The 27,364-nt window shown below is 45.9% G+C and overlaps 1 protein-coding gene across 3 annotated transcripts; it reads left to right on the top strand.

Moving 5' to 3' along the window:
- The first annotated feature begins 1,033 nt into the window (after positions 1–1,033).
- Positions 1,034–26,315, top strand: LOC310691384 (receptor-interacting serine/threonine-protein kinase 3-like). Of its 3 annotated transcripts, XR_014518486.1 has the most exons (15): positions 1,034–1,313; positions 4,015–4,222; positions 6,437–6,794; positions 9,087–9,247; positions 9,635–9,684; positions 11,197–11,370; positions 12,336–12,418; positions 13,306–13,483; positions 14,763–14,848; positions 15,347–15,410; positions 19,113–19,195; positions 21,183–21,264; positions 22,589–23,258; positions 23,331–25,413; positions 25,661–26,315. XR_014518486.1 is itself a non-coding variant. In XM_083471161.1 (13 exons), exons 2-13 carry the CDS (start codon positions 4,077–4,079, stop codon positions 22,696–22,698), a joined length of 1,575 nt encoding a protein of 524 aa, XP_083327287.1. In that variant the 5' UTR covers positions 1,034–1,313; positions 4,015–4,076; the 3' UTR covers positions 22,699–26,315. The 3 variants fall into 3 exon arrangements, 1 of the variants encoding a protein (XP_083327287.1); XR_014518487.1 differs by having other exon boundaries at positions 23,331–26,315; XM_083471161.1 differs by having other exon boundaries at positions 22,589–26,315.
- Positions 26,316–27,364: the final 1,049 nt, after the last annotated feature.

The following is a 27,364-nucleotide window of genomic DNA, read 5'->3' as shown; positions in this document are numbered from 1 at the left end:
TAGCCATTGGCTGCTCTTTCACAGCATCCAAAACCAGCTGCCTGCAATGGGCACCTCTGCCCAATGTTAGGGCCGGCCCTGTGAGCAGACTTGTGGTGATGCTAAAAGTATACTGCCCTGAGCTCTATAGAGGGGCAGATGAGAAAGGACCTCAATGGACAGCCCAGTAGCCTGGGAAAGAGTTTATCCCCTATACATGTTTTGATATCAGCGGATTCATACCTTTGAAGACAAGATGCAAACCAAAACACAGCCACGTTTTGAAATTTCACTTGTCCAAATTGGGCAGTGTCCTTTTTCAGATAGGTACTGTGCACAAAGGTGTATACATTAATGCAAAGTGAATGTTGGTGAAAATACCACGCAAAAATACATCAGGGAAACACGCTTTGCAAAAAAAAAAAGTGTATATTAGGGGAATTGCATAGGAAAATGTGTGTTTTAGGAGAAATTAGCAGATGATTTTTCCTGATTTTTTTTTTAATAATAAAAATGCAAACTGACGTGGAAATGTGGAGAGCCTGAAAAATGAGAAACTCACGAGGAACCATCACACTGACATATTCACCCATCCCTAGCAATGAGACATGTATTTTCTATGTATGTTCTACGGTTTTGAATTCATGCAGCACAGCACAGTCGTCTTCTGTTGATATGCCGGTGAAGGCTGCGCTGTCTACGAGGAGCGAGGGGGAAGAATTGCTCAGCCGCGCTGCCCAGGCTCTGGCTGAGAAAAGAAAGCGCTCTCTGCACAGGCTCAAAGCCACGCTCTCCTTTCCTACCACCGTCCGGGTGCTGAGCTCCAGCTCTGATTTCAAAGCCTGATCTATTCTGTGCGAATCTTTTTGAGTCGGAAAGTACCCAAGGGGTCAACTAGGGTCCGACCTCTTGCAACGCAGGAATCCTCTCTGTTCTCTCTAAAAAGAGACGAGCAGCACTGGAACCTGGCTTTTAAATACTGGGGTGGAGAGCGGCTGTCCACTGAACGCGCCCTTCCCATTTATTCGCTGCTTGGCGTCATTAGCCGGAGATGGCAGGACTTGAACCTGGGACCTGCTGCGCGCTGAAGCTGGAGGTTGTCTGTCCTGAGAGTATCTTTCACAGCGGGGAGGGGAAGCGGAAAAGGGGGAGAGAACAGCAAAGAGGTTGTGAAACAGAAAGTAAAGGGGAAGCTCCTGGCAGCGCTGAATCTGCTCCTCGCCCGGAAGGGAAGTGGGATTAAGCTTGCAATGTCTGCCGAGGGTGAGGCCTGAAATTGAGAGGTTTCCCTGCCGCAAGGAACGCTTCCAGAAAAGAGAGAGAGAGAGAGAGAGGTAACGGAGGGAAGGGGTTTGAGTTGAGTGGGCTCAGTCTACCTGCAAAAGGAGAGGCAAAAGCGAGAGAGGGGAGGGAGAGAGTTTGGATCCTCAGACTCGTTTCTGCCTCTCCACCCTGCACCCCCGCCAGCCCATAATGATCGCTTCGACTTGGTCCAGGATTTCCAGTAAACGTGGCTGTCTCATTCTCAGTCCTGGGCAGGTAAGGTTTCCAAAGCCACCGAACACGCCTGTGCCTATATATACACCAGGAAATAAGGCACCCACGGGCTTCTCCTGCGTGTTCCCTTACTCTCAGACAGCCCTAGGCCCATTGCACTTGGTCACGGCTCCAGGTGCCACCCAGATAACAAGCATAGGATGCTGCACTGTCCTGAGTCCCCCTTTCGCTCAGGTGCTCATTGTGTGATTGGCACCTTTCTATCCCATTTCTATCCCAGGAGTTCCAGGTGGTGTGCCTGGCTTTCCTCTTCCCCATCCTCACAACAACCCTGTGAGGTGGGTGGAGGTGTGAGTGAGTGGCCCTAGGGCAACCAGGGATCTTCATGGCTGATGGGGGGAGGGCGGGATTTGAACCCAGGTCTCCCAGGCCCAACCGCTGTCTCCGTTGTGTAAATGCAGCAGAAATCCTAGGGAAAGTGCCAAAAGAGCTGAGCCCTCTCCAAGGATCTCAAACTGCCAAAAATTCAACAAGCATCCCCAAAAGGTGAAGGAGGGAAAGGGCAGGAAACCTTTTGAAGCTCTGATTAGAGCAGGGCTGGCCGACGCAGGGTCCTAGAGTCCTCTCACCTGAGTTTTGGGAAGGAGGTGGGACGCAGTGTTTGAAATTAGCCAGGCGCCAGGTGCATTTCACACCTGGCTATTGACCACTTGAGACCAAGTGAGGGATGCCTTCACGCTAGGATGGCGCCTGACACCTTCACCATCTGGAGGTGCGTGCCTGGGGATCCTTGAATCTTGACTGTTTTCACACACTAATCCTTGCAGGAATAGAGCAATATATAAGTGGACTGTCCCTGGATTGAGTGACTTTAAGTTCTCAAAGCTCTTAACCTACCTCAAGGTGTTATCGTCTGAACTAGCCAGACATTTATCTGAGAATCAATCTTACCCCCAAATGGCAACTAGGCATTCCTTTTTGGCAACCTTGGTTTAAGGATCCATTTGGCACATAGATTATACAGTGGTACCTCAGGTTAAGTACTTAATTTGTTCCGGAGGTCCGTTCTTAACCAGGAACTGTTCTTAACCTGAAGCACCACTTTACCTAATGGGGCCTCCTGCTGCCGCCACGCAGCCGGAGCACGATTTCTGTTCTCATCCTGAAGCAAAGTTCTTAACTCGACGTACTATTTCTGGGTTAGCGGAGCCTGTAACCTGAAGCGTATGTAACCCGAGGTACCACTGTATATCTGAGTTTCATACACTGGTGGGAGGGCTCTAGGACCCTGCTAGAGCCTCACACTTCCCAGTGCCTCTGGGAAGGTAGCGCTATGACTTGGGGTGTGTGTCAAATTTTGGCCTTGGTTCCCCCCATCACCAGCCTGTGCAGCCTGTGGGTTCCATGTCAAAGTACTCTTGCAACTCACTTGGTATGAAAAGTTGGACTGCCTTGGATTAGGGTGTGGGATGAGGTCCTTGGAGACCAGGTTTCAAATCTCCGCTCGGTCATGAAGCTCACTGGGGTGACCTTGGGCGGTTGCTGCTCCTCAGCCTAAACTACCTCACGGTGTATGTGGGGATTGAATTGCACATGCCATCTTGAGCTCCTTGGAGAGGAAGGATGGGGTGCATATGCAATAAATAAAATATAAAATAAAAATAACCCCACACCATTGAATCGTGGATGGGTAGGGATTCAAACTCACACTTGCCATCTTATCTCCTCCTCATTGTCTGCCTCTACCTTCCCACTTGCTCTCATGATGGCTTGGGCTAGAGCAGGGGTCAGCAAACTTTTTCAGCAGGGGGCCAGTCCACTGCCCCTCAGACTTTGTGGGGAGATAGACTATATTTTGTGTGTGTGTGTGGGGGGGGGGAATAAACAAATTTCCATGCCCCGCAAATAACCCAGAGATGCATTTTAAATAAAAGCACACATTCTACTCATGTAAAAACACGCTGATTCCCGGACCGTCCTCGGGCCGGATTGAGAAGGCAATTGGGCCGGATCCGGCTCTCGGGCCTTAGTTTGCCTACCTATGGGGTAGACGGACATGTAAGCACTTGGATGTTTTTAGCCCAGAGCTGGAAAGAAGACAAAGTCCATACCAGAGAAGAATGGCAAACCAAGCTAATGGACTATGGCAAGATGGCAAAGCTGACTGGAAAACTCAGAAACCAAGAGGATTAAAACTTTATTAAAAAAATTATAAGTTACTTAGGAGACCACTGTAAGCAGATGGAGACAAAAAGCAGGATTTTGATTCACTTGTAGTGTAAAAATCACTGTGGACAATCTGGTTTGATATAAAAACCGGAGTACGGATGAATATGCAGTTGTGGATGTTTAAAATGAGACCCCATGGAGGGATGGGGAGAAGTCTCGAGATTCGGAGAATCTCTTTATACAGCTATGTTTTTACTAGTTTGTGTTTATTTGTACTTTGTATTTGTAAAACCAACAAAAATGATTTCATAAAAAAAAAGACATGTAAGGTGCGTCTTTTTCTTCCCCCTTTGCTCACCTTTAAGGCAGGCCTTATAACATGAGTCAATGCTGAGTGAGCTTCGCTGCTGGCAGATGACCCTTCGGGAAAGATGGCTGCCCCAAACAAGTTCTATGAGGAGATCACCGACCAGCACCTGAGGGACTGGCAGTGTATTGGCCGAGGAGCCTTTGGGACCATCTACCGAGCTCGGCACGAAGACTGGAGGATCGATGTTGCTGTGAAGATTCTCAACAGGTACTGGGAGCAGGTGGAGGTTGGGTGGGTGAGGAGCGAGCGCGTTAGCGAAAGGAGGTACTGTTCCTCTCTCCTCATACGGTAGAACCTTGGTTGTTGAATGTAATCTGTTCCAGAAGACTGTTCAACTTCCAAAACGTCCAACAACCGAGGCGCAATGGGCGGTCAGCAATATCCACTGAGAAAATGGAGACACGCACCTCGGAAGCCGTTTGACTTCTGAGGCGCATTCAAAAACGGAAGCATTCACTTCCGGGTTGTCGCCGTTCGAAAGCTGAAACGTTTGACTTCCGAAGCGTTTGACAACCGAGGTTCCACTGTACATGAATTCTACTACGGTAGATAGAATAAAAGCTTTTACGAATGCAAGTCCTAAATGCTATGGATGAGGAATGTCGGCACTAGGGGGCAAAATGTGCCCCCCAGCCCTCTCTATGAGGCCCTTGGGACTTTCCCCAGACCACATCCTGTGTGCAAATCCTATTCTAGAAAGATTAAGTTTACATTTGTTTCCCAGGCTACTTTTGCTCTGTTTCCCACTCCTTCTTTAAAGCAGATATTTCTGAAGGCCGTGCAATAAATAATGGTGGACTGAAATGATGATGGTGATCCATTAGAGAATTCTGATTTGTGACAATGCAATGGACGTTCTTTTTTCCTTATCTAAAACCCCTCTTTCTCACACACTACTGTTAGACCTTTGGGGGGGCGGGGGGGGGGTTGGACATATTGGTACTATTCAGATACCTGTGTTTATTTCTCCACTAGGGTTTGGTTGGGGTGGGGTGAAAAAAGATTTTAAATCCAGAAAACGGCATGGGGGAGAGGTATAATTTCCCCCTTCCTCAGATACCGCTGCTCTGATCAAAATCTCCCCACCCCAATGAAGTTTTTAAATAAACAAGCTGGTCTTGCTCCTCAAGAGCAGAATAGGTGGGAAGAGGAAAGAGTTGAAGGTTCTCCCAACCTCGCTTTCTCACCTGAGTCCATTTAACAGTTCAGCAATCACTGGAGAAATGCTTAATTGAAAGAACACACAACAACAGAGACAGACACACACACCACCTTGCAGGGACCACAAAGTCGGTTAAACTAAGGGGAGCCTGCTGGATCAGGCCGAAGGCCTATCTAGTCCAGCATCCTGTACTCACAGTGGCAGGTGCCTGCTGGAAACCAGCACACAGGATTTGAGCCTCCTGTGGTTTCCAACAGCTGGTATTCAGAAGCATGGCTGCCAACAACTGTGGAGCCAGATCATAGCCATTGTGGCTAGTGGGCCCATCAATAGCTCCCTCTCCCATGAATTTGTCCATTCCTCTTTTAAAGCCATCTAAGTTGGTTTTCAATCACAGCCTCCTGTGGGAGCGAGTGCCATAGTTTAGCTTCCTTTTAGCTCCATGCTCAACTTAATTCTAAAGAAACTCTAAACTGCCTTGAGGCAGAGACTGAAAAATTGAGTCCCCTTTTTTTCAGGGGAAGAAGCCTTTCCAGAGATTGTAGGATTGGTTTCATCACAGCACACTGAACAGTCCACAAACAGCCACCCCTCTTGTGACTTCAGTCTGGACAGGTTCAGGGGCTGTGAGATTTATGAGGTCGGTAATCCCAGTTTGTTTTTTTTAATAAATATTTTATTCAATTTCCACAATAAGAAAGCATACACAAACAAAGAAAATACAAAATCACAAAAACAATACAATATAAAGATACAAACATTAAACACATCAGGGAAAAAAAAGAAAAAAAAAGGAGATAAAAACACATATAATAACAAAAAACAAAAATTCCCTCTTTCTTAATTTTTCAGCTTCAATTAACTTATTTTCCCGACTTCCTCACGTATCCCGTTCTTGTATCCCTTTTTTAAAAAAAACAAATTCAACAAATTCATATTCTATTAATTTATCTATTGCTATCTTATATTTTACTTTGTCGCTAAAGCCCCTGCAGTTCATTTCAATGTCCTTAACATTCAAAAATTTTACAATATTTCTGCAAATAAATTTTAAATTTCATCCAATCTTCCTCCACCGTCTCCTCTCCCTGGTCTCGAATTCTGCCAGTCATTTCCGCCATCTCCATATAGTCCATCGGTAATCCCAGTTTGAAGCCATTCTCAGAGTAGCTTCAGTCTCCAGACCCTTTCTCTTCTTGCTATTCTACCTTCACTTTTGACTCTTTTACTCCCCCCCACCCACCCACCATTTCCTGCAGCAATACATCGTTCACCCGGGAGGAACTCCTGAAAGAAGCCCGGGCCATGGAAGAGGCGCGGTTTACCTACGTCCTGCGTCTCTTTGGCCTCTTTGTGGGCAGAGTGGAAGCAGACACAAAGCTGGCGGGCTTTGGCGGTGCTGCTGGTTCGAATCTGGGCCTCGTGATGGAGTTCATGGAGAACGGCACCCTGTCCGCCTTGAGGTACCGGGTCCCTTTTGTGCCTTGGGCCCTGCGAATCCGCATCCTCCACCAGGTAGCCCTGGGGATGAATTTCCTCCACAGCCTCAAACCCCCGCTGTTACACCTGGACCTCAAGCCAAGCAACGTTCTACTGAATGAGGAGCTCCACGTCCGGGTGAGTTGCATCATTCCCGTTCCGTAAGTGGAGTGGGCAGTTCAGTGCCTGTGTGCACACTTCTGGGCAGGCTGATATTCTCTGCAACCTCTGAGTGAGTTTCAAACTTTCAGTGAAGCTTACGGAGTGGTACAAAAACAAGGTAGAAGACCTGCATGGAATATATATATATATATATATACATTAATTAATATTTATTAAGTTTCATAAACAAATTTTAAACAGGTTTTAAACATAAAATACATAAAACAGAGAAAATTACCAAATTAAAAAAGGATACAAAACAAAACACATATTCAACAAAAAGACAGTTAAGAAAATAAAACAAGTCATAACAAACACCAATAGACCCACCCCGAAAAAAAGAAAAAAGAAAAATTATACCTCCAAATATTATATTTTGTTCACTAGTTTCTTGACCGCCTCACACCTCCCTTTTTGTATTCCAATTCAAATATTTAGTTCAGCAAGTTCTTGCCCTCTGTCGTTTAACCTTATTCAACATCTTAGACTGATAAAATTATAATTTCCATCATTATCAATCCAAATTTACATATTCTTATTAATCTTATTACTAACACCACTTATTTTCAGTCCAACGTCCTTTTAACATTCATTAATTTTACAGTATTTCCGTAAATAGTCTTTAAATTTTTTCCAATCTTCTTCCACCGACTCTTCTCCCTGGTCTCGGATTCTGCCAGTCATTTCTGCCAATTCCATGTAGTCAATCACCTTCATCTGCCATTCTTCCAGAGTGGGTCAATCTTGCGTCTTCCGGAATATAAGGACTAAGAACATGTTTTGTTGCAGCTGAGCCATCCAGTTGTGCTGCTGTAGATGCACCATGGACTGCTTTGGAAAGCGGAAACTGCAACTCATTTCTTGTGCCGGATCGATCCCAGAGGAAGACAGACAGGGCGGTTTGCTCTCAGAGAACGTGAAGCTTATAATTGCTACAAACGTTAGCAAAGTGATCCAGACTGGGGATTAGACGTTTATGAGGACCATCAGTTGACTTCCTGTAGGGTGGGAACTTGTGAACTTACAGATGTTGTTGAGGTTGTTGGGCTCCAATTCCTGCCAGCCCCAGTCAGCAAAACCCAACAACTGGGGAACATGGGAGTTGTAGTCAAATGACGTCTTGGGTGGAAGAGGCATGGGTTCCCTGTCCTTGTCTTAAGGGGACAACTGTTTGACATAGAGCAGTGGTTTCCAAAATCCAATCTGCAGAACTCCAAGGTCCCTCAGAGGGTTAGCAAGAGTGCTTCAAATATTTTATTTTATTTTAATTACATTTATATCCCATGTTTATATCCCACTTTCCCCAAATGTCATCCTTGTAACAACCATGGCTGGCTGAGTGGGGATTGAAACCTTGGTCTCCTAGGTCCTAGTCCAAACCTCTAACCACTATACCACACTTAGCTCCCTAAGGTCACTAAAGAGACAAGTAACAGCAGCTTGCTTTAATATATTCAGGTGGGAGCCCTTGCCATTATAAGAGAACAAGGGAAGTGCTCATGGTGTGTTCTTTTTTAAATAGAAAAACAGCACTGAGTATATTGCATTACAGTATATTGCACTATATACTGCACGGGTGGCGCTGTGGGTAAAACCTCAGCGCCTAGGACTTGCCAATCACATGGTCGGCAGTTCAAATCCCCGCGGCGGGGTGCGCTCCAGCTGCTTGGACCCAGCACCTGCCAACCTAGCAGTTCAGAAGCACCTCTGGGTGCAAGTAGATAAATAGGGACCGCTTACCAGTGGGAAGGTAAACGGCGTTCCGTGTGCTGCGCTGGCTCGCCAGATGCAGCTTGTCACGCTGGCCACGTGACCCGGAAGTGTCTGCGGACAGCGCTGGCTCCCGGCCTATAGAGTGAGATGAACGCACAACCCTAGAGTCTGGCAAGACTGGCCCGTACGGGCAGGGGTACCTTTACCTTTACCTTTATATTGCACTATAAAGGCTTTTGTTTAGTTTAAAGCAATATACCAGCCTCATAAATAAAATGTCTTCTTAGCTTTTCAATTGGTGGAAGTGGGTAGATTGCTCTTATTTATTTATTTTATTTTATGAATTGCTTCTGCATGAGGCATCCCAGCTATCACATAACAGAAGGTGGAGTCGGTCTTCTGCAATGTATAATTGGGTGGGCGGATGACTCAGGTTGTTTCCTACAGGTTGGATGACTCAGGTTGTTCCAATTTCTTTCTGTGAAATGGGTGCATCTTGTTCTCCAGCCACTGCTTACGTCACCTCCCCCCTCCCCCCCTATCTTTTTGGTTCAGGTGGCTGATTTTGGGCTCTCCAAGTTCAAGCGAGGGACCACTCGGAACGCCAGCATCAGATCCAGGGAAGAGGAAGAGTATGGCGGGACTCTGGAGTTCATGCCCCCTGAGGCTTTCACCAATGTGAACTACAAGCCGACCCCAGGCACAGATGTCTACAGGTGAACATGGGTTGCATTGCCTGTGTCGGGCAACAGGGGGCACTGCAATTACGTGAGTGACATAGAGTTGAGGGTCATTTGGCATGACAAGCCAGTTTCTGAATGAAAGCTACTGATATCTACATGGGGTAACCCAGTAGTCCCATAAATTCTACTGAGCTCTTTTCCTTTCTGTCTGGCATTGGCTACCAGCGTTCAGTGGTAGAATCTCAGCCTGTTTGACCATAGCCCTTTAGTGTGCGAGCTCCCTGCTCATAAACGCTGGATAAGCTTGTGAGATGGAGCAAGGAATGGGGCTATGGAAAAGGTTGGTCTACCTAGGAAGAGGATCTTGTGCAGGGCAGTCTCTCCCGAGTTCCTGATTCTCTTGTTTCTCTCTCTCTTCAGCTATGGGATTCTCATGTGGTCATTGCTCACTGGCGAAGACCCTTACTCAAGTGAGTCTTCTTCCGGTTTCTTTCTACCTGTCAGAGATTTCGCAGACTACTGGGAAATTATATTTATTGGTGGGAACAGGCACCATCGCAAGAAAGGAAAAGAAAGCAGCTGCCTAACAGAGCGCTGCAAAGTGTGTGTGTGATTCGGCCTAGCCATTGATTAGACAGGATTAGCTAAGGCAGCCTTTGCCAGCAACAGTCCATATGTTGCTCACTGTCGTAGGCAATATGCTTCTGTATACCAGTGAGGGGGACTCACAAATGGGGAGAGTGCCATTGCGCTCAGGCCAGGCTATCTGACTTCCCATAGGCATCTGGTTGGCCATTGTGAGGATAGGATGATGGACTTGGATGGGCTCCCAGTGTGGTCCTTCTTATGTTCTTCACCTGCATCCCTGAGATGCCAGCTGGATTCAGGAGAACATCCAGATAGGGTCCCCACCCCTGCATTATCATGTGGTGCACTCTTCTCAAGAGGACTGTACCACATGCTTTTTCCCTCAGCTATTAAATTTGGCCCTTGACGGTGTCTGACGAAACCAGGGGAAGCCTTTGGGAAAGAGCAATAACCCAGTGGTAGAGCATCTCCTTTGAATGCACAAGGTCACAGGTTCAATCCCCAACGGGATCTCCAGGTAGGAGAGGACCTTGTCAGAAATCCTGGAGAGCCATTGCCACTCAGTGTAGACAATGCAATGAAGCAGCTTTCTTTGTTTCCACACTAAGGTGCCATGTGCCGTTTAAATCCCCTCCCTTCAAACTGCTCAAAATTTGGTCTGCCCCCTCCCCATTTTGCAATTTAATCTTCAAATTGTCATGTCTTATAAAAGAGCCAGGATGGAGTAGTCAATATTAGTTAAAAGGTTAAAAGGTAAAGGACCCCTGGACGGTTAAGTCCAGTCAAAGGCGACTATGGGGTTGTAGCGCTCATCTTGCTTTCAGGTCGAGGGAGCCGGCGTTTGTCCGCAGACAGTTTTCCGGGTCCTGTGGCCAGCATGACTAAACCACTTCTGGTACAACAGGACATCGTGACAGAAACCAGAGTGCATGGAAATGCTGTTTACCTTCCCGCCGCAGCAATACCTATTCATCTACTTGCGCTGGTGTTCTTTTGAACTACTAGGTTGGCAGGAGCTGGGACAGAGCGACAGGAGCTCACCCCGTCGTGGGGATTTGAACTGCTGACCTTCTGATCGGCAAGCCCAAGAGGCTCGGTGGTTTAGACCAGTGTTCCCCAACCTTGGGCCACCAGCTGTTTTTGGACTACAACTCCCATCATCCCTTGCTAGCAAGACCAGTGGTCAAGGATGATGGGAATTGTAGTCCAAAAACAGCTGGAGGCCCAAGGTTGGGGAACCCTGGTTTAGACCACAGCGCCACCCGTGTCCCTAGTCAATACTACTGGGACTGGGACTCCGGAGAACTGCATATGGATTCCTCTATTATACTGGGCCTTGTGCAAATCTGCATGGCCCATTCAGAATATTTTGCATACAACCTGTGTCTGCTTAGATGTTCCTCCTGGAAATATGAGCTCCATCATCAAGACACTGATCCCCCAAGGCCAAAGGCCCAGTACTGAGGAGCTGGAGAGGATGGCCAATAGAGTGTTGAAACTAGAAGACTTGATCAGGCTGATGAAACTCTGCTGGCATCACAACCAAGACCAAAGGCCGTCCTTCCGAGGTAATAAATGCGACCCTTCCCCCCCCCCCAAGTGCTTACATCAAGTGGAATATAATGTTTACATTTCATTTGAAAAGGTGATAGTGGTTCATGACAGATAACTTAGTCAAAATGGGAAACAGTACCAGAAATCACATCAGTTCATATGTCCCTTTGCAAACAGGAATAGAAATCAGGTATTCGAATACAAGTAGTATTCACTGTTATCAATCCCCCCCCCAAAGTCCACTATTTGCTGTCATTCCACACCCACCCACCCAGTACATTACTGATGACTTTACTCTCTGCTCCATAAGAATGAATGGCGTGGAATTATATAGCAGTAATGTAATGGATTACATTATTAAAATTGGCCATGGTGAACAAATAACATCTTTGCAGAACCTGAACTGCAGTGGAATGGGAACAGCGCTGCATGCATTGGGTACTAGGGAGAGGGCCTTCTCAGCGGGTGCTCCTAGGCTTTGGGGCTCCCTCGCTTGTTCTTCAGCTGGCTGGTAAAGACTTTTGCACTGGCAAAACTAGGGTGCTTGTGCCACTTGTAACTGTGGTGTGATTCTGAATGCACAGCTCCCACCCTACCCGTGGGGGCGTAAATGGCTTGAGGTCTCTGCAGGCCCTTCCCTCATTCTCTTTTTATTATACATACACACATTATGTTGTTTTTTTGCACAAATTTTCCATCGTAACAACTTCATAACTTCATAACAAATCTTTGGCTATCACAGCCTAAGACTTCCCTCAACTCCTTCTAATGGTTTTCTAAATTCCTCTCTATTTTTGCATTTTATAACTGTACTTATTGCTCTAAATCCTCTTTTACATCATCTCTTTTTAATCCTTTCCACAATAATTTATAAAGTCCTCCTTACAAAACTTCTTGTAACCCTACAAGCAATGTTGAATAATTACAATTGTCTTTCAAAGTCCTTCCCTCATTCTCACCCCCCCCCCATTTTGCTTAGAGTGCAGCGAAAGCACAGAGGATGCATTTTCCCAGTACAAACGTCACATTGTGGCCGCCGTGCGCAAAGTCCAGGATTGCTTGGTAAGCTGCACTTTTTCAGACAGCCACCAGGTGGTAGGAGTCCTCTATTTTTACCTTGCATAGATAATACTGAGGAGAAATAATAGAATCATAGAGCACCAGGGAACACGAGGATTATCTCGTCCATGTCAGGTTGCTGTTGTTTTTAAATTCTCCCTTGTTATATCCCCTCAGTAAGCTGCAACAGACAATCATTTTAAACACACACACACACTGTCTGCCTGGTCTGTGGTAAAACAGCTCCCAGTTGCGACAATGTGGACATTCTCCTTCCTTGGTTAAAAAGTCCATTTAATCAACAAAACAATCATTTTTAAGAATAATTTTATTGAAATTTTCTCAGACAAATGAGAAATACGTAACAACAAACACAACATACATAACAATACTTGGCTGTGAACTTAGTCCTGGCAATACTTGTGCAGAAAAAATAAAAGTGATGCAACAAGAGGACAATAATAATACCGAAGGTATAGAAACAGCAATCTGGAAGACCAAAGGAAGTAATTTATACATTTTAAAGGTAAAGGTCGAAAATGGTTAGGTATAATACCAGCCACAGTGCTTTTTTCTGGGGGGATGCAGGGGTATGCACACCCCTAAGCATTTTGTTAATCTTTGTACTTTTGTCAATTTACTGAATTTATTTCCCCCGATTTGAACTATACAGTGGTGATTTTCTTGAGTCAAAATGAGAGTACTCCTAAACAATTTTTTTAAAAGAAAAAAAGCACTGCCAGTCCATAATGGGTGATGAAGACTGGGGGGGGGGGGGAGAGACTGCCCTGTCAGAAACCAAGTATGGTACCTGAGAATGGTGCGTTTGGATTTAAGCCCTTTAAATTGTCTATCACATGGTGTTTTCTCTCCTCTGGTCCCATTTAAAGATGGAGAGCTCTCCTTCAAATGAAACCAGGGTCAACTCGGATACGATATCAGGAAGAGTCAATTCTGCCCGTCAGGTATCGAAGCCCTTGGACTACGAGGTCCCGCTAACCTCTTCCTATGAATCTGAGGAGCAGCTTAGGACTTTGAGACTGGAAGAGTTTCCACACAGACAAAATGGTGAGTGGGGTTTGTGAAATGGGTCTGGGAGCATTTTCTACTTCTAAAATAGTAATTGACTAAGGGAAACTTCAGCACAAATCTTGCTGAGGTAATGGGTGTGCAGAAGTGAGAAAGAGTTTTATTTATTATTATTCTCTCTCTCTCTCTCTCTCTCTCTCTCTCTCTCTCTCTCACACACACACACACACACACACACACACATTTTCAGGTAGGTAGCCGTGTTGGTCTGACACAATTGAAAAAAATTACAAAATTGTCCAGTAGCACTTTAGAGACCAACTAAGTAGTTCTGGGTATAAGCTTTCGTGTGCATGCACACTTCTTTAGATACACAGGCTTCTTCAGATCTGAAGAAGTATGCATGCTCAAGATAGCTTATACCCAGAACTACTTAGCTGCTCTCTAAGGTGCTACTGGACAATTTTTTTATTTTTTTCGACTGCATCAGACCAACACGGCTACCTACCTGAACGTGTGAAAACAGTAAATGCTGTCCTCTTCCTCACCCCCAAGTCAAGGTGAGGGCCAAGGGTAGCCATACTGTTTGGGCACCTGAGGTAGTAAATGCAGCAAGTGCCTCTTCCTGGCTTTAAAAAACACAATAATAAGAAACAGGACAACCTGCTTCCCTTTCATGAGAACAAGTATCAGCCACCTCAGGCATTCACTCCCTCTTCCCAAAGGAAGGGGACTAGCAGATGCCTTTTCTTGCACACGAGGCTCCAGAGCAAAGACAGAAATAATGGCTCTTGCTCTGAATTGGATTGTTGGTGGCACTGTAGTATGCCCAGTGTTTTGCCTCGTCTCTGCTTGCCCCTCTGTCAAAATTCTCCCTAATTTTGCATCCTGGAGGACAGGAAGTCCTCATAGAAAAACTGCAATGTGGGGTATGCGTGGGTCAATGGAGATGAAGAGCTGGCACAACAAACCTCAAGTCTCTCCTCAGCCAGCCCCACCTGCCTGCCTTACACCCAGGAGGTAGAACTACCTGCCAGCTTGCTTCTCTTTTGTGATGTTTTCCTTGTAGAACTCAGCAGGGAAAAGGTTGGGGGACAAAACTAGAATTAGGTGTCTGCGCCTGCCGTTGTCTGTGGTTCCAGCTACTTCCTTCCTCTCCACCAGCCCCAATGGGCACCAGCCACTGCTGGCCTATGTGTGGATTTAGGCCTCATCAACACTGCCCTTTTGTCACAAGCAAATCATGAGGGAATGTCACAAAATGTACTGTGTTCACTTGCCTTTATTCCCACCCACCCACTTTTCCTTTTCCTTTCAGAGGCTGTACCCATGAGAGACTTTTCCAAAATAAACCGAGAAGGGAAATCTGGGCTTCACCGTAGTCACAGCGCACGGATCATGAAAGTAAGGCCACTGCTATCAATGTTACCCATCGAGGCTGAGGAGAGTTGGATGGGTTGGGGAAATGGAGTGGAGAGCACAAGCTGCGGGCTTTGGCGGGAAGCCATTGGTTGGGGTTGCTGTGGGAACTGTTGGGTGGAAATGGACAGTGAGGGCTCAGTGAGGGACGGCGAAGGGCCACCAGCTCTGAACTGGTTTCTGGCCAAGCTCTTACACAAGCACGAAAGGCTTGTACCCCCTGCACACACATGCAGGGGCTGTGTCACTCGTGTTTGATCAAATCCAAAATGGCGGCTGTGCTGGCATCTGCCCTGCCAACTCACCTTGGAAGGATCGACTGGGACACCAGCCTTTTCTTGACTGGGAAAGATTACAGGGTTTGCCTCTTTTGAGATAGTTAAAACGATTCAGCAAGTCACTGGTGTGAACAGAATGCTTAGGGGTCTCATATGTGGGGCCACTTCCAATTACGTTAATGCTTTACTCTTCAAATTTGCTGAGGACCCGAGCTATGGATCGCCTCCTCACGAAGGAGTGAAGATTCGAAACTGGCCCAGGCATACAGGTAATTTTTCTGCCTTTCTAAAAGGGAGTAGATCTTCTTTCTGCTGCAGCAGGGGTGGGGAACTGTTCTCACCCTAAGGGCCCATTCCCTACAGCAAAACCTTCCAGCGGACAGATGCCAAAGGCAAATGTGTATGTGGTGGTCAGAATCAAAATGTGGGCCAAGCAAGGGATGCAGTTCTTACCTTTGTATGGTAGCCTGCATTCCAGCTATTCCGCTATTCAAAAGCCCCCCAAAGCTCATACACCCCTCAAACAGGGTTCATCTCACACTATCCAAGTCCCAGGACACATTCTAGCGATGCCAAAGTACTTGAGGTGGTTGAACGTTTGGCCCAGTGAGAGGTGCTGCCTCAGGAGGAAGCATCTGGGCTGCATCAATAGGAGTATAGCATCTAGATCAAGGGAAGTAATAGTGCCACTGTATTCTGCTCTGGTCAGACCTCACCTGGAGTACTGTGTCCAGTTCTGGGCACCACAGTTCAAGAAGGACACTGACAAACTGGAACGTGTCCAGAGGAGGGCAACCAAAATGGTCAAAGGCCTGGAAAGGATGCCTTATGAGGAACGGCTAAGGGAGCTGGGCATGTTTAGCCTGGAGAAGAGGGGGTTAAGGGGTGATATGATAGCCATGTTCAAATATATAAAAGGATGTCACATAGAGGAGGGAGAAAGGTTGTTTTCTGCTGCTCCAGAGAAGCAGACACGGAGCAATGGATCCAAACTACAAGAAAGAAGATTCCACCTAAACATTAGGAAGAACTTCCTGACAGTAAGAGCTGTTTGACAGTGGAATTTGCTGCCAAGGAGTGTGGTGGAGTCTCCTACTTTGGAGGTCTTTAAGCAGAGGCTTGACAACCATATGTCAGGAGTGCTCTGATGGTGTTTCCTGCTTGGCAGGGGGTTGGACTCGATGGCCCTTGTGGTCTCTTCCAACTCTATGATTCTATGATTCTATGATCATTTGCAGAGAGCTCCAAGGGTCGGTTAGGGAGGCCTGGAGGACCACATTTGGGCTCCCCACCCATGTATTACAGGGATACAGAGTGAAGATAAGACACAGACATGCCGCCTTTGGGCAGCAAATCCACTTCAGAACCACACTCACTTCATTTGGGCAGGTATACAGGCTTCCAAAGTGAGTCCCACTCATTATGGGCATCTAATATGTCCTCTCTCCAGGAGTTGTTGTTTTTTTTAAATCTATTCTATTAAATTCTCAAAAGTTGAACATTGTACACCCCAAAATAAAATCTCACAAAATGAGAAAGTAATGCAAATCTCTCGAGACCATTGGTAAACTCTGAGAGTTGGCCATCTTCCACATGACAAAGACTGCACCTGCAAAAATCACACCAACAAAAACAATCTCTGACATTATTATTGTGGAATATAGCAGGCTGGCAGCATAAAACTGAGGATGCCACTTTTCAGGACTCCAATGCATCATGATTTTTTCTTTCATTTTGTCGACCTCTCAACCTATTTTCCATGGGGGGTTTTTTCTCCCCCTTTGCTGCACCCTACCTTCTATCTTTTATATACCATAACAACAATACAATAATCTCTCATTCCTTCTGTGACTCATAATTTAAATCCTGCTTGCAAGTTCATCATGCTATAGTATATCTTTAAATAACCCCCCCCCCAAAAAAGCTTCCATTCTTCCACAAAACAATCATAATTGTTCTCTTATTTTGGCTGCTAGCTTTGCCAATTCCGCATAGTCCAAATTGGCAAGTGCTTTTGACCTGCTTGGAGCTCTGACTGCCTGGACTTTCTGACAACTGCGAAGCCATCTCCCTCCCACCAGTCCAGCCATTTGATTCTGGGGGGCTTGTCCAGTGAATGGGAAGGGGTAGAAATCTGTGCTGGAGCCAGAGCAGCCAGATATGTGTGTCATTAGAAGAGTAATGGTGGGAGAGAAGCAAAAGCTCATCCCACTTTTTTTGGGGGGGGGGGGAAACACCACACCTGTTCCTAGTGGGATGTGCATCTGTCATCAGACTAGCTTGGCTGGCTGCTCTCATTTTAATTATCACTTGCAGTCCCCAGGAAGTCTCTGCAGTACCGCTGTGGCTTTTTGCTCCCTTTCAGAAAATTAAGTGCAGCCGAGCGCTTCCTCCTTGTAAAAAAGGGGATTTTAAAAGGGAAATGCCTTGGGGAATGAAGGTCAAGGTGGATGAGAATTAGAACTGTGTGTAACTGGATGTAGCACTGGCATGTCTGGAAGAGAAATTTGACAGCTCCTTCCAACTTTACCTCCCTGTTCATAAGCTGTGAAGTTGGGAACTGGGACATTTTTTAAAGGGATTGTGTGTGTGTGTGTGTGTGTGTGTGTGTGTGCGCGCAAGGGCACGGTGAGGGACAAAGCATAGGGCAAATTTAGCAGCAGTGATCACATTCCCTGTTGTTGGAAAGCGCTTCCCCACTCCACAATGCCCCGCTTGTTTTCCCCCCTTTTACCCACAATGCTCCACTGCTGCTTCTAGAATCATCTAAAGTGGATTTTAGAACCTACAGCTTACGGCCACCCCCACATTTTGTACTGATGAGTTCCTCAAATTATACACTGCATGGCAAAACTTGTTCTTGTCCTCCAGCCTTAAAACGTCCCACCCAAAAGTTTCATGAGATGAACCCAAGTTCTAATATGATGAGGGTCTTCCTGCTTTAGGCAAAGGAGGGAGAAAGCTTGGAACCAAAATGAGGCACAACATTCTGTGAACTGGGTTTTTCCACACTGGAGAATGGTTTGGGGCTTTGCATCCCACAAGTGGAGGAACCTATCAAGGGAATATAGCAAGTCTTGTAGAAAAACAGGCCAAACTTCACCTCCCAGTTGTAGATTGTGAACAGTTTGTCCTTGAGAGCATAAGAAGAGCTTTTCTGGATCAGATCAAAGGCCTATCTAGTCCAGAATCCTGTTCTCACAGTGGCCAGTCAGATGCCTGTGGGAAGCAAGTTTCGGCAACAGAACAGAAACGTTGGCGGGGCTGAGGTTTTCCCCCACTCCAGTTTACACCAGAACCTTTTTTTAATCTTCAATTAATTTGAGTGTCAGGGGATGGGGAGAGGACAAACAGGTTTATCCTTCAAGTCCCGAACCCTTGACTGAAAGTGGGGGGAAAGGGAGTTCCAGAGGAAGCACAGATAAAAGGCTTGTGATGGCTAGCTTCCTGCCATGGTCCCCTCTCAGCCACATATATGGCGTCCATGTAAAGAAGCTGTGTGCCCATAGGGCTCTCCTGTATGAGGGGGAAACCTGAGCGAGTCAGGAATTCCACTCACGTGGAGGAGCACCTACAAATGTGTGTTGTGATGCACATGCAAGCTCTTTATGTGGACACTGAACATGTGGCCTGGAAGTTTGTGACCTGTTGCTGTGGCGACTAGACACCAGAACCTCGTGAACCCTTCACACAATGCTTTCAGTGCCTGAGGGAGTTTATGTTAATCCCCGTCTTCAGTCAACTCTCAGTGGGGCACTAATGACGACCTAGTATGAGGTGGGCCAACATGGCACCTTCAAGGTGTTTTGGTCTACAACCTCCATCATCCCCCAGCTGGCATAAGCAATAGTTGTGGAGGACGCGAGTTGCAGTCCATACATCTGTGGGATACTGTGTTGGCTGACCCTGGTTAAGCATGGGAAACTACTTTCTTAAAGGGAAAAGTGAATAGCTTTCTTGTCTTTTTAAAGAACCCAAGCGTCGCCCCCTTTCAGACTCGTTTACCGTCCCATCGTATCCACCCTACCTGCCTGGATTCTGGCCACCACCTCAGGTAAGGGAACTGGGCGATATAGGGAGGTAACAAGGGTAGGAGAATGGTTGGAGGGGGGTTGGGGTTGGGAAAGAGATGAAAGGATTCCTTAATCCAGGGGTAGCCAGCGGGTGGCCTCCATATAATAATAATAATATTTTTATTATTTATACCCCACCCATCTGATTGGGTTGCCCCAGCCACTCTGGGCTGCTTGTGACAAATATTAAAGCTTAATAAAACACCAAACATTAAAAACTTACATGAAAATGTAAAAAATAATAATTGTGTACTACAATTCCCATCAGCATCAGCCAGCGGTGGTCATGGGTGATGGGATTTGGAGTCCACCACATGTTGACTCCTCCTAAACTGTCTCATATGTTGGATCAGTCCATTTCAGCTGGAGCCACTTGGCTTTGAGTGGCAGCATCTCTTTTGGCAGTGAAAATACAATAGTGATAAACTGAATACGTTGCAATCTGCTGCTGTTCCCCAGTGCCCACCATCAACTGCTTCACTCTGCTTAATAGTAGAAATGCCCCTAGTGGACTGTTCCGGGTAAAGCATTGGACAGTTGGGACATATGACCTTATGACTCACTAAGTCCAATGCAGTCGCAGCAGCACACAGCCAGCCCAACAGAATGATCTCTCCAGGGTGGCAAAACCAGAAGGTTTGATCAAGCCCTTGGCAGGCCACCAGATGTAGGTGGTGAGCCTACTGGTTGTGCAGCCATCGCTGACGTCATGTTGCGATTGACCAGGTTTATATGGTTGTCCTTTTTAAGGCAGCCGTTGCTAATTTAGATAATGAATGGCCTGGTCTGTTTTCAGGGACCACTTTGTTCTCCAGGCACTAGTCCAGGGCTGCAACGTTCCCAGCTATCTCTTGGCCAAGGTCCTTGGACTGTTTTTACGGCATCACTTAAGCAATAAGGGGTTGAGAGGTAGGCAGCTTCTGTACTTGGACGAGGCGAGATCATCGATTGCGTTGGGCTTGGGGAAGAAAGGATGATGATGGATGTGTGCTTCTTGATAAATCCCCTGCGGGAGAGGAAGACTGACAAGCACGCTTCTGGCTTTCCAGAAGACGCGGCAGAAAACATTACCATGTTGTTTGGATGGTGGAATATATAACAGATACTTGCAATGGCTTGAAATGGTTTTTAAAAAAAACAAATACAAACAAACAAGATTTCAAGTTGGGTGCTGAAGGGGGTGCAGCCCTGAAAACAGCCCTGTGTAGGGAAGCTTTTTAAGGTTTAATGTTTTATTCTGTTTTTATATGTGCTGGAAGCAGACCGTAGTGGCTGGGGCAACGCAGTCAGATCGGCGGGATACAAATAATAAATTACTGTTGTTGTTGTTACATCCTAAAGGTAGCTTGCTCCAAGTTGATTCCCTCTTGACATTTCATGTTTATTTATTTGACAAGCATTATTTATCCCACTCTTCAGCCAAAAAAAAAAAAAGGAGGCTCGCAGAGCCAGTAATAAGACAGTCCTTGCCCTCAGTCTTACAGTCTAAAAGATGTAGCAGAAAAGGAAAGGGGATTGGGATGGAGGAGTGGAGGGGAAACAGACTCTTTCCCCCTGTTTTAGATGCACCATACATCTGAAGCACATCCGACAAACGTTCAAACCACATGGCTCCCTCCGAAGTGGGAATTGTAGCTTACTCCTCACAGCTAGGATTTGCAGCAGCCTTAACAAACTGCAGTTCCTGGAATTCTTTGGGGGAAGAATTGTGTGCATTGAGTGTTTGTTGCCTGTGTTTCAAATGCATGGTATGACACTGCTTGTATTGATCAGCTAGAAATGGAAAGCTTTCAAGGAGGAGGAGCCCTACGGTGCTGGTCTTTCATCAGAGGTGATGGAAACACCCTGCAGGGATATGTTTCCTTCGGGGGGCACTGTTTTCTCTCTTTCCATACTCATATGCCCATTTATTTATCTCTCTCTCTCTCTGCCTTTGTCTCTTTTTCTCCTCTGGGCACCGTGTTCCAGTCATTCTACCAACCCCAGCAAGATGTATCCCAGGACCACACACTCTTGCCATACGTTAGTTCTCCTAGAGCTTCACAGGAATGTGAGTACCTAAAGTAAATGACAAAACCCAAACGTACCATTCAGCGGTACAACCAACTGTGGCCCAGAATAGAGCAGTTCAGCACCTGCTTGAGTGTTCTGAGTATCACAACCTCAAACAACTTGAATCCTGATTATCTCTGGGATGTCTCTTTCCATATGCACCTCCCCACAAATTTGAGGTCATCTGACAAGTTCCTGCTTCAGATTCCATCTTAGAAAACATATTTAGAAGACCTCTGAAGGTAGCCCTGTATCAGGATATTTTTAATGTTTGATGCTTTTTAATGTTTTTTTTTATATGTGTTGGAAAGTCGCCTGGAGTGGTTGGGGCAACCCAGCCAGATGGCCAGGGTATAAATCATAAAACTATTTTTTAGTTTTATAAATAACAGTTTTATAAATAATAAAACTGTTATGATCATGAGGATTTCAGTGGTGTCAGAATGCCATGGCTGATAGATGAGTTTCTGCATATACAGTGGTACCTCGGTTTTCGAACGCAATCCGTTCTGGAACACCGTTCAACTTCTGAAACGTTCAAAAACTGAAGCAGTTACTTCCTGAAGCATTTACCGTATTTTTCGCTCCATAAGACACAGCACACCATAAGACGCACCTAGTTTTGGGAGGAGGAAAACAAGAAAAAATAATATTCTGAATCTCAGAAGCCAGAACAGCAAGAGGGATCGCTGCGCAGTGAAAGCAGCAATCCCACTTGCTGTTCTGGCTTCTGTGATAGCTGCGCAGCCTGCATTCGCTCCATAAGACACGCACGCATTTCCCCTTACTTTTTGGGAGGGAAAAAGTGAGTCTTATAGAGCAAAAAATACGGTACTTCTGGAAAACTCACTACAGAAGTCAAGTGGCACATTTGACTTCCGACAAGCATTCGAAAACCGAAGCAGTTACTTCTGGGTTTTCGGCGTTCGAAAACTGAAATGTTCGACTTCCGAAACATTCAAAAACCGAGGTACCGCTGTAATTGAAATCTTTCGGAATACTGCAATTTTTTTGGAAGGATGTAGTTTGAGATGCAGGTTTCTGAATGCATATGTGAGGACTGGAGCAAAGACCCCCCCCCCTTAAACAGGAAGGAAAAAAAGATAATAGGGAAGTGACTTCAATCAAGTCAGAAAAAGACAGACAGGCAGAGAACTCAAGAAGAGCCGTGCAGGATCAGGCCTGCTGCCCATCTCTTCCAGGTCTCTCACTGGCCCGCCGGTCAGAGATTGTGATCCTCCTCTCTCCCTGCCTTGTTGGAAAGTCACCCCTGTTGTTGTTAAGGTGATAACTAACAGCCTCTTCCTCTCCCTCCCGCCCAGATGGTGGAATCACTATCACAGGCCATGGCATCTCAGGAATCCAAATTGGAACCCATAACACCCTGGTCCTGGAACAGGTTCATGAGAGCAAACCCAGGAATGAGCATTAATCGATGCCTGCTGAGTGTGGGAAGTTTCTTATGGACAATTCCGTTTCCTCCGCTTCAAGGGACAAATGCGCATTCCAAGCATAAGCGTGATCTTTCTTCTCTACGCAATTCTCATCAGGACGCAAGAACTAGAAGCATGCTGCGAGGCCTATACACACCCTCACCACCTAATCCAGAAGCGGCACTGCTTTTGACTTGGTAGCATAAACCCAATCTGGGATGAATGAATGAATGAATGGTTTATTTGCATCAGCCCATTGGCCATAGCAATAAGACAACAATGCAATATACAAAGAATAGAAATAAACGTCAATTATATAAAACGCATTTTGGGATTTTGAATCAATATTCAGATGGTGGATCTTATTCTGATTGCCCCAGCTAAAAACCTTGCAACCTTTGCTGTCACCTGCTCATCTTGATCTGCCAAGAGAAAGGACACTGGCAGTGGTTGGGCAACCCGGAATGGACAATAAAAGAGGGGTGATAATCTCATTCCTCAAGTCTTTATAAAGAATGCAAGCCAGCCACCGATTTGGGGCTGCTAAAAGACACCTGAAGTGAGTTTTCTGCAAATCTCCCCCTTTATTTACTGCATATGTCTCCCTCAGACAGAAGTATAAACTTCTGAGAAAATGGGAAAAACAGAAAGCAGAAAGAAATGCTTGGAACATCTTAATAAAGGCCTTGCATGATAAGGACACCTCCCTCTTCTGGCATATTATATCAGGCCTTCTGGAGAATGATCGCAACATTCCAGTCTGTACTATTGAACCCAATCTGGAGTTCATTGCCAAACCTCATCTCACCAAAACAGTCTCGCTGGGTCATCACCCCCATTCACTCAGCATCCTGCCTGGTGTGTGGTAATGCTCAGGGACGGAGGTTTTGGGGAGCCAGGTACCCAAAAACGCAGACGCAAGAATAGAATTGAAATCACTGTATTATTCCAATGCGTGTGGATTCTGGAAGGCAAGCTTATAAATTGGAGTCTTACGTTAAGGGGCAGAGATACAACAAGAATTAAGGCGGACACTCATAGGTGTGGAGCTCCTGTTAATTCTGCCGACTCAGCTCTCCCCTGCCTCCTGCGGGGGCCCCAGAATCACAAGAGCAGGCACAGAAAAACCACAAAGCCAGCCAATGTCTCCATACTTATTTCATCTTTCTTCTTTGGCGATCACTCATAGCCCAGTAAAATTGTCTTCCATAAACACCGTTTTAAAAATGAGTCCGTAAGTGACTGGGGTCCAATCCTGGATCCACACATCCTTCCACAGTGGGGACATAGGTTTGATCACGGTGAGAGTTTGCCAAGCGTGCCTTCCTCTTAGTGTGTTTCTCCCTTTCGTCCTGAGTTCGAGTGTCTTCAAAACCCATGACACCTTTGGTAAAGGCTGTTCTCCAGTTGGAGCTCTCGCAGGCCAGTGTTTCCCAGTTGTCGGTTTTTATACTACATTTATTTCATATATTGTGATATATTGGTATATCGCGATGTCCGTACCCCCCCCCCATAAATATATCACAATGTTGAAAAGCAAATATTATCCAGCCCTAGTGGGTGGGTGTTTTCATCAGATGTTACCCCCCACCCAGTGTCCTAGGATATGGTTACCAGATTTTTTTCAATGAATCCGGGTACACCCTTTTTTTTTTTTTTTTGAAGCTGAGTAGCAACAGGGAGTCAGTAGTGGGGATGGTGAGGCAAAAGACCCTGGCCCCAAGCACACATGCATATTATATAAAGGTGGAAAGCCCTTCTTTTGCACCCTGTGAAACATAAATGCGCAGAGTTTTTTAAAAAACTGGGCAACGGCACACCGCCTACCCATGACTCCTGAGCCTTCCCTGATCTCCTTCCCCCTTCCCCCTTTGTTTTGACAGATCAGGGGAGGCTCGGGAGTCACGGGCGGGTGGCTGTTGCCCAGGAGGGGCCAGCCTGGTAGTGCAGTTGGCTCTAGCTGGCTTCAGGAGCTTCTCGCTGCCATGGCACAGGAAATATGGTGGACGCCACGGCAGCGGGCAGCTCCTGAAGTCAGCCAGAGCCAACTGCGCTACCAGGCTGGCTCCGGGCTGCTGAAGCTGCGGCTGCCATGTTTCCTGGGGACACATTTGCAAATCTGGGGACATTCCGGGGACAGCATTTGTCCAGGGACAGACTTGCAAACCCAGGGACTTTCCCCGGAAACCGGGGACATCTGATAACCCTATCATAGGACATATCAGGAACAGACAGTCCAGTCCCGGTAGTATCTTGGGTGGTATCTGATTAACGATACTCTCCCAGGAAAAGTTTTTGCTGGATGGCTAAGCAACACCTTAAGTCAGGGGGAATTAAGTTTTTATAGCCTGAGGGACTGCATTCCCTTTTTGGGGACCAAATGCCAGCCATGGTTGCAGCCAGGAGCAAAAATGAGTACAGCAACCAATGCAGATTTTGCCTTTGTACAATAGGCTTGCTTGACATCCATGCACCCACACACCTCTACCAAGGCAAGAAAGACACATGAGCAGAGTTCGAGGGCACGTTCCAGCCAGCCGGAATCATTCCTCTAAGGTGCAGTGCAGGGCAAGTGAGGGGAGTGGTGAGATTCAGCCACACACAAGCAAATTCAGGTTGCAGTGTTACAGTCACTAGGGTGCCATTGCGCCACAGTGCTGCTTCTCCAGAAATCGGACATTTTTTGCAGGAAAGAAAGTGATGGAAAGTGTGGAGTAGCCACTCATTTATCGTAGGTGTTTTATTACTTTTCCAGTTTCTTGCAATTAAGATCCTGGCTGCTACTGTCGTGTACATAAGGGGTCTAGTTTCTCTTTTGATTTCTGGTGGCATCATACCTAGGAGGAAGTTTCAGGTTTTTTCTTAAACGAGAACTTAAATAGCTTTTTTAATTCATTGTAGATGTTATTCCAGGCAGGTCCAAATGATAGAATATCTGCAGCTGGCTATGATGACAGGGAGAGTCAGAGGTTCTCCAAAACAGAAAGTACAGAAAGGATGGAAAATCTTTAAAGAATATCTGAAAATCTATTGTAACAATAAACATCTCCTGGCAGAACTAGAATGATTCTTGTAAAATAAGAAATATAATGTTTTTGGTGTCTGATGAAAACAAAGTAATACAGTAATCTGGAACTGTGTGTGGGGGGGGAATAGAAAAAATAATACAATGAGTCTAATTGGAAGTCAGATGTGTTTATTTTTTCTTTCTTTCTTCTAATTCTTTCTTTAAATATATCTCCCCCCCCCCTTTCTTCTTTTTTCTTTTTCCCTTTTTTGGGTCCTTTTTCTTTTTGATCTGCTAAGAAAGAGATAAAGAGATAAAAGTTAAATATGAAAATTTGAGCAAGTTAAAGTGATGTTCTGTAATTTTTCAGCTACTGTTAAAGATGGTCAGTTGTAATGAACTGATGTAGTCATTACTGTGGATTTTTTGTTATCGTTGAATCTTAAATAAAGTATTAAAAGAAAAGGAAAGTGTGGAGTAGCAACAGCTCGATGCAATGTTGTGTAACCTCCCAGCAAACAATGAATGGAATGAATGCTGGATAAGCAGCCAATGTTGTCTGAAATCCCTGAAAACTTTGTCCTCAATAAAACGGGTTATCTGGAAGCAGCCATTGCCTCCTGTGATTTTGCCACTTGAAATATCAGGAAAGGATGTTTAAGTGTGCATGCAAGTGTGTGATGTACCTGCTGGCTGGCGCTTCATTTTGCTGTTTGAAATGCCAGGCTGGAGCATCTCCCTGTCATCAGAGTTCCTCTGTTTTGAAATGGCACCTGGGGTGCTTTGTCCTCTTTGTAAATATTTAGTCTACAAATCTGCCAAGAGAAGCACACACTCCCCAGAAAGCCACGGGTGGCACTAACACCTTGTTGCTAGCATCCGTCTGAACCAGGAGAAACATGGCAACCATTGTTTTTGTTCCTTTACCATCTGAAATTTCATTTTTTAAATTTTTTTCAAAGGTTTTTTTTTGGGGGGTGGGGAATGGGAGAAAGAACAACATGTTTCACACATTATAAAAAGAACAGTCATTGGGGTGTGGTGAGAGGCGGAACTACGTCATAAATTTTAAGCACATCCAGCACACATTTAAAACAAAGTATCCTGGGAAGTGTAGAGTCTTAAGGGTGCTGGGAATTGTAGTTGTGAGGGGGCAACTACAGTTCCCAGGATTCTTTGGGGGAAGTCACATGCTCTAAATGTGTACTTTAAAAGTACAGTGGTACCTCTGGTTAAACAATGACAAACCTAGACAGCATCTTAAAAAGCAGAGACGTCACCTTGCCGACAGAGGCCCGTATAGTTAAAGCCATGGTTTTCCCAGTAGTGATGTATGGAAGTGAGAGCCGGACAATAAAGAAGGCTGATCGCCGAAGAATTGATGCTTTTGAATTATGGTGCTGGAGGAGACTCTTGAGAGTCCCATGGACTGCAAGAAGATGCAACCTATCCATTCTGAAGGAAATCAGCCCTGAGTGCTCACTGGAAGGACAGATCCTGAGGCTGAGGCTCCAATACTTTGGCCACCTCATGAGAAGAGAAGACTCGCTGGAAAAGACCCTGATGTTGGAAAAGATGGAGGCCACAAGGAGAAGGGGACGACAGAGGACGAGATGGTTGGACGGTGTTCTCGAAGCTACCAACATGAGTTTGACCAA

The sequence above is a fragment of the Podarcis liolepis genome (genome assembly GCF_965112155.1).
Source record: "Podarcis liolepis genome assembly, chromosome: 13".
Taxonomy (NCBI): Eukaryota; Metazoa; Chordata; class Lepidosauria; order Squamata; family Lacertidae; genus Podarcis; species Podarcis liolepis.
Note: the sequence above shows the minus strand (reverse complement) of the source record. Positions and strands in the feature narration are given on the sequence as shown.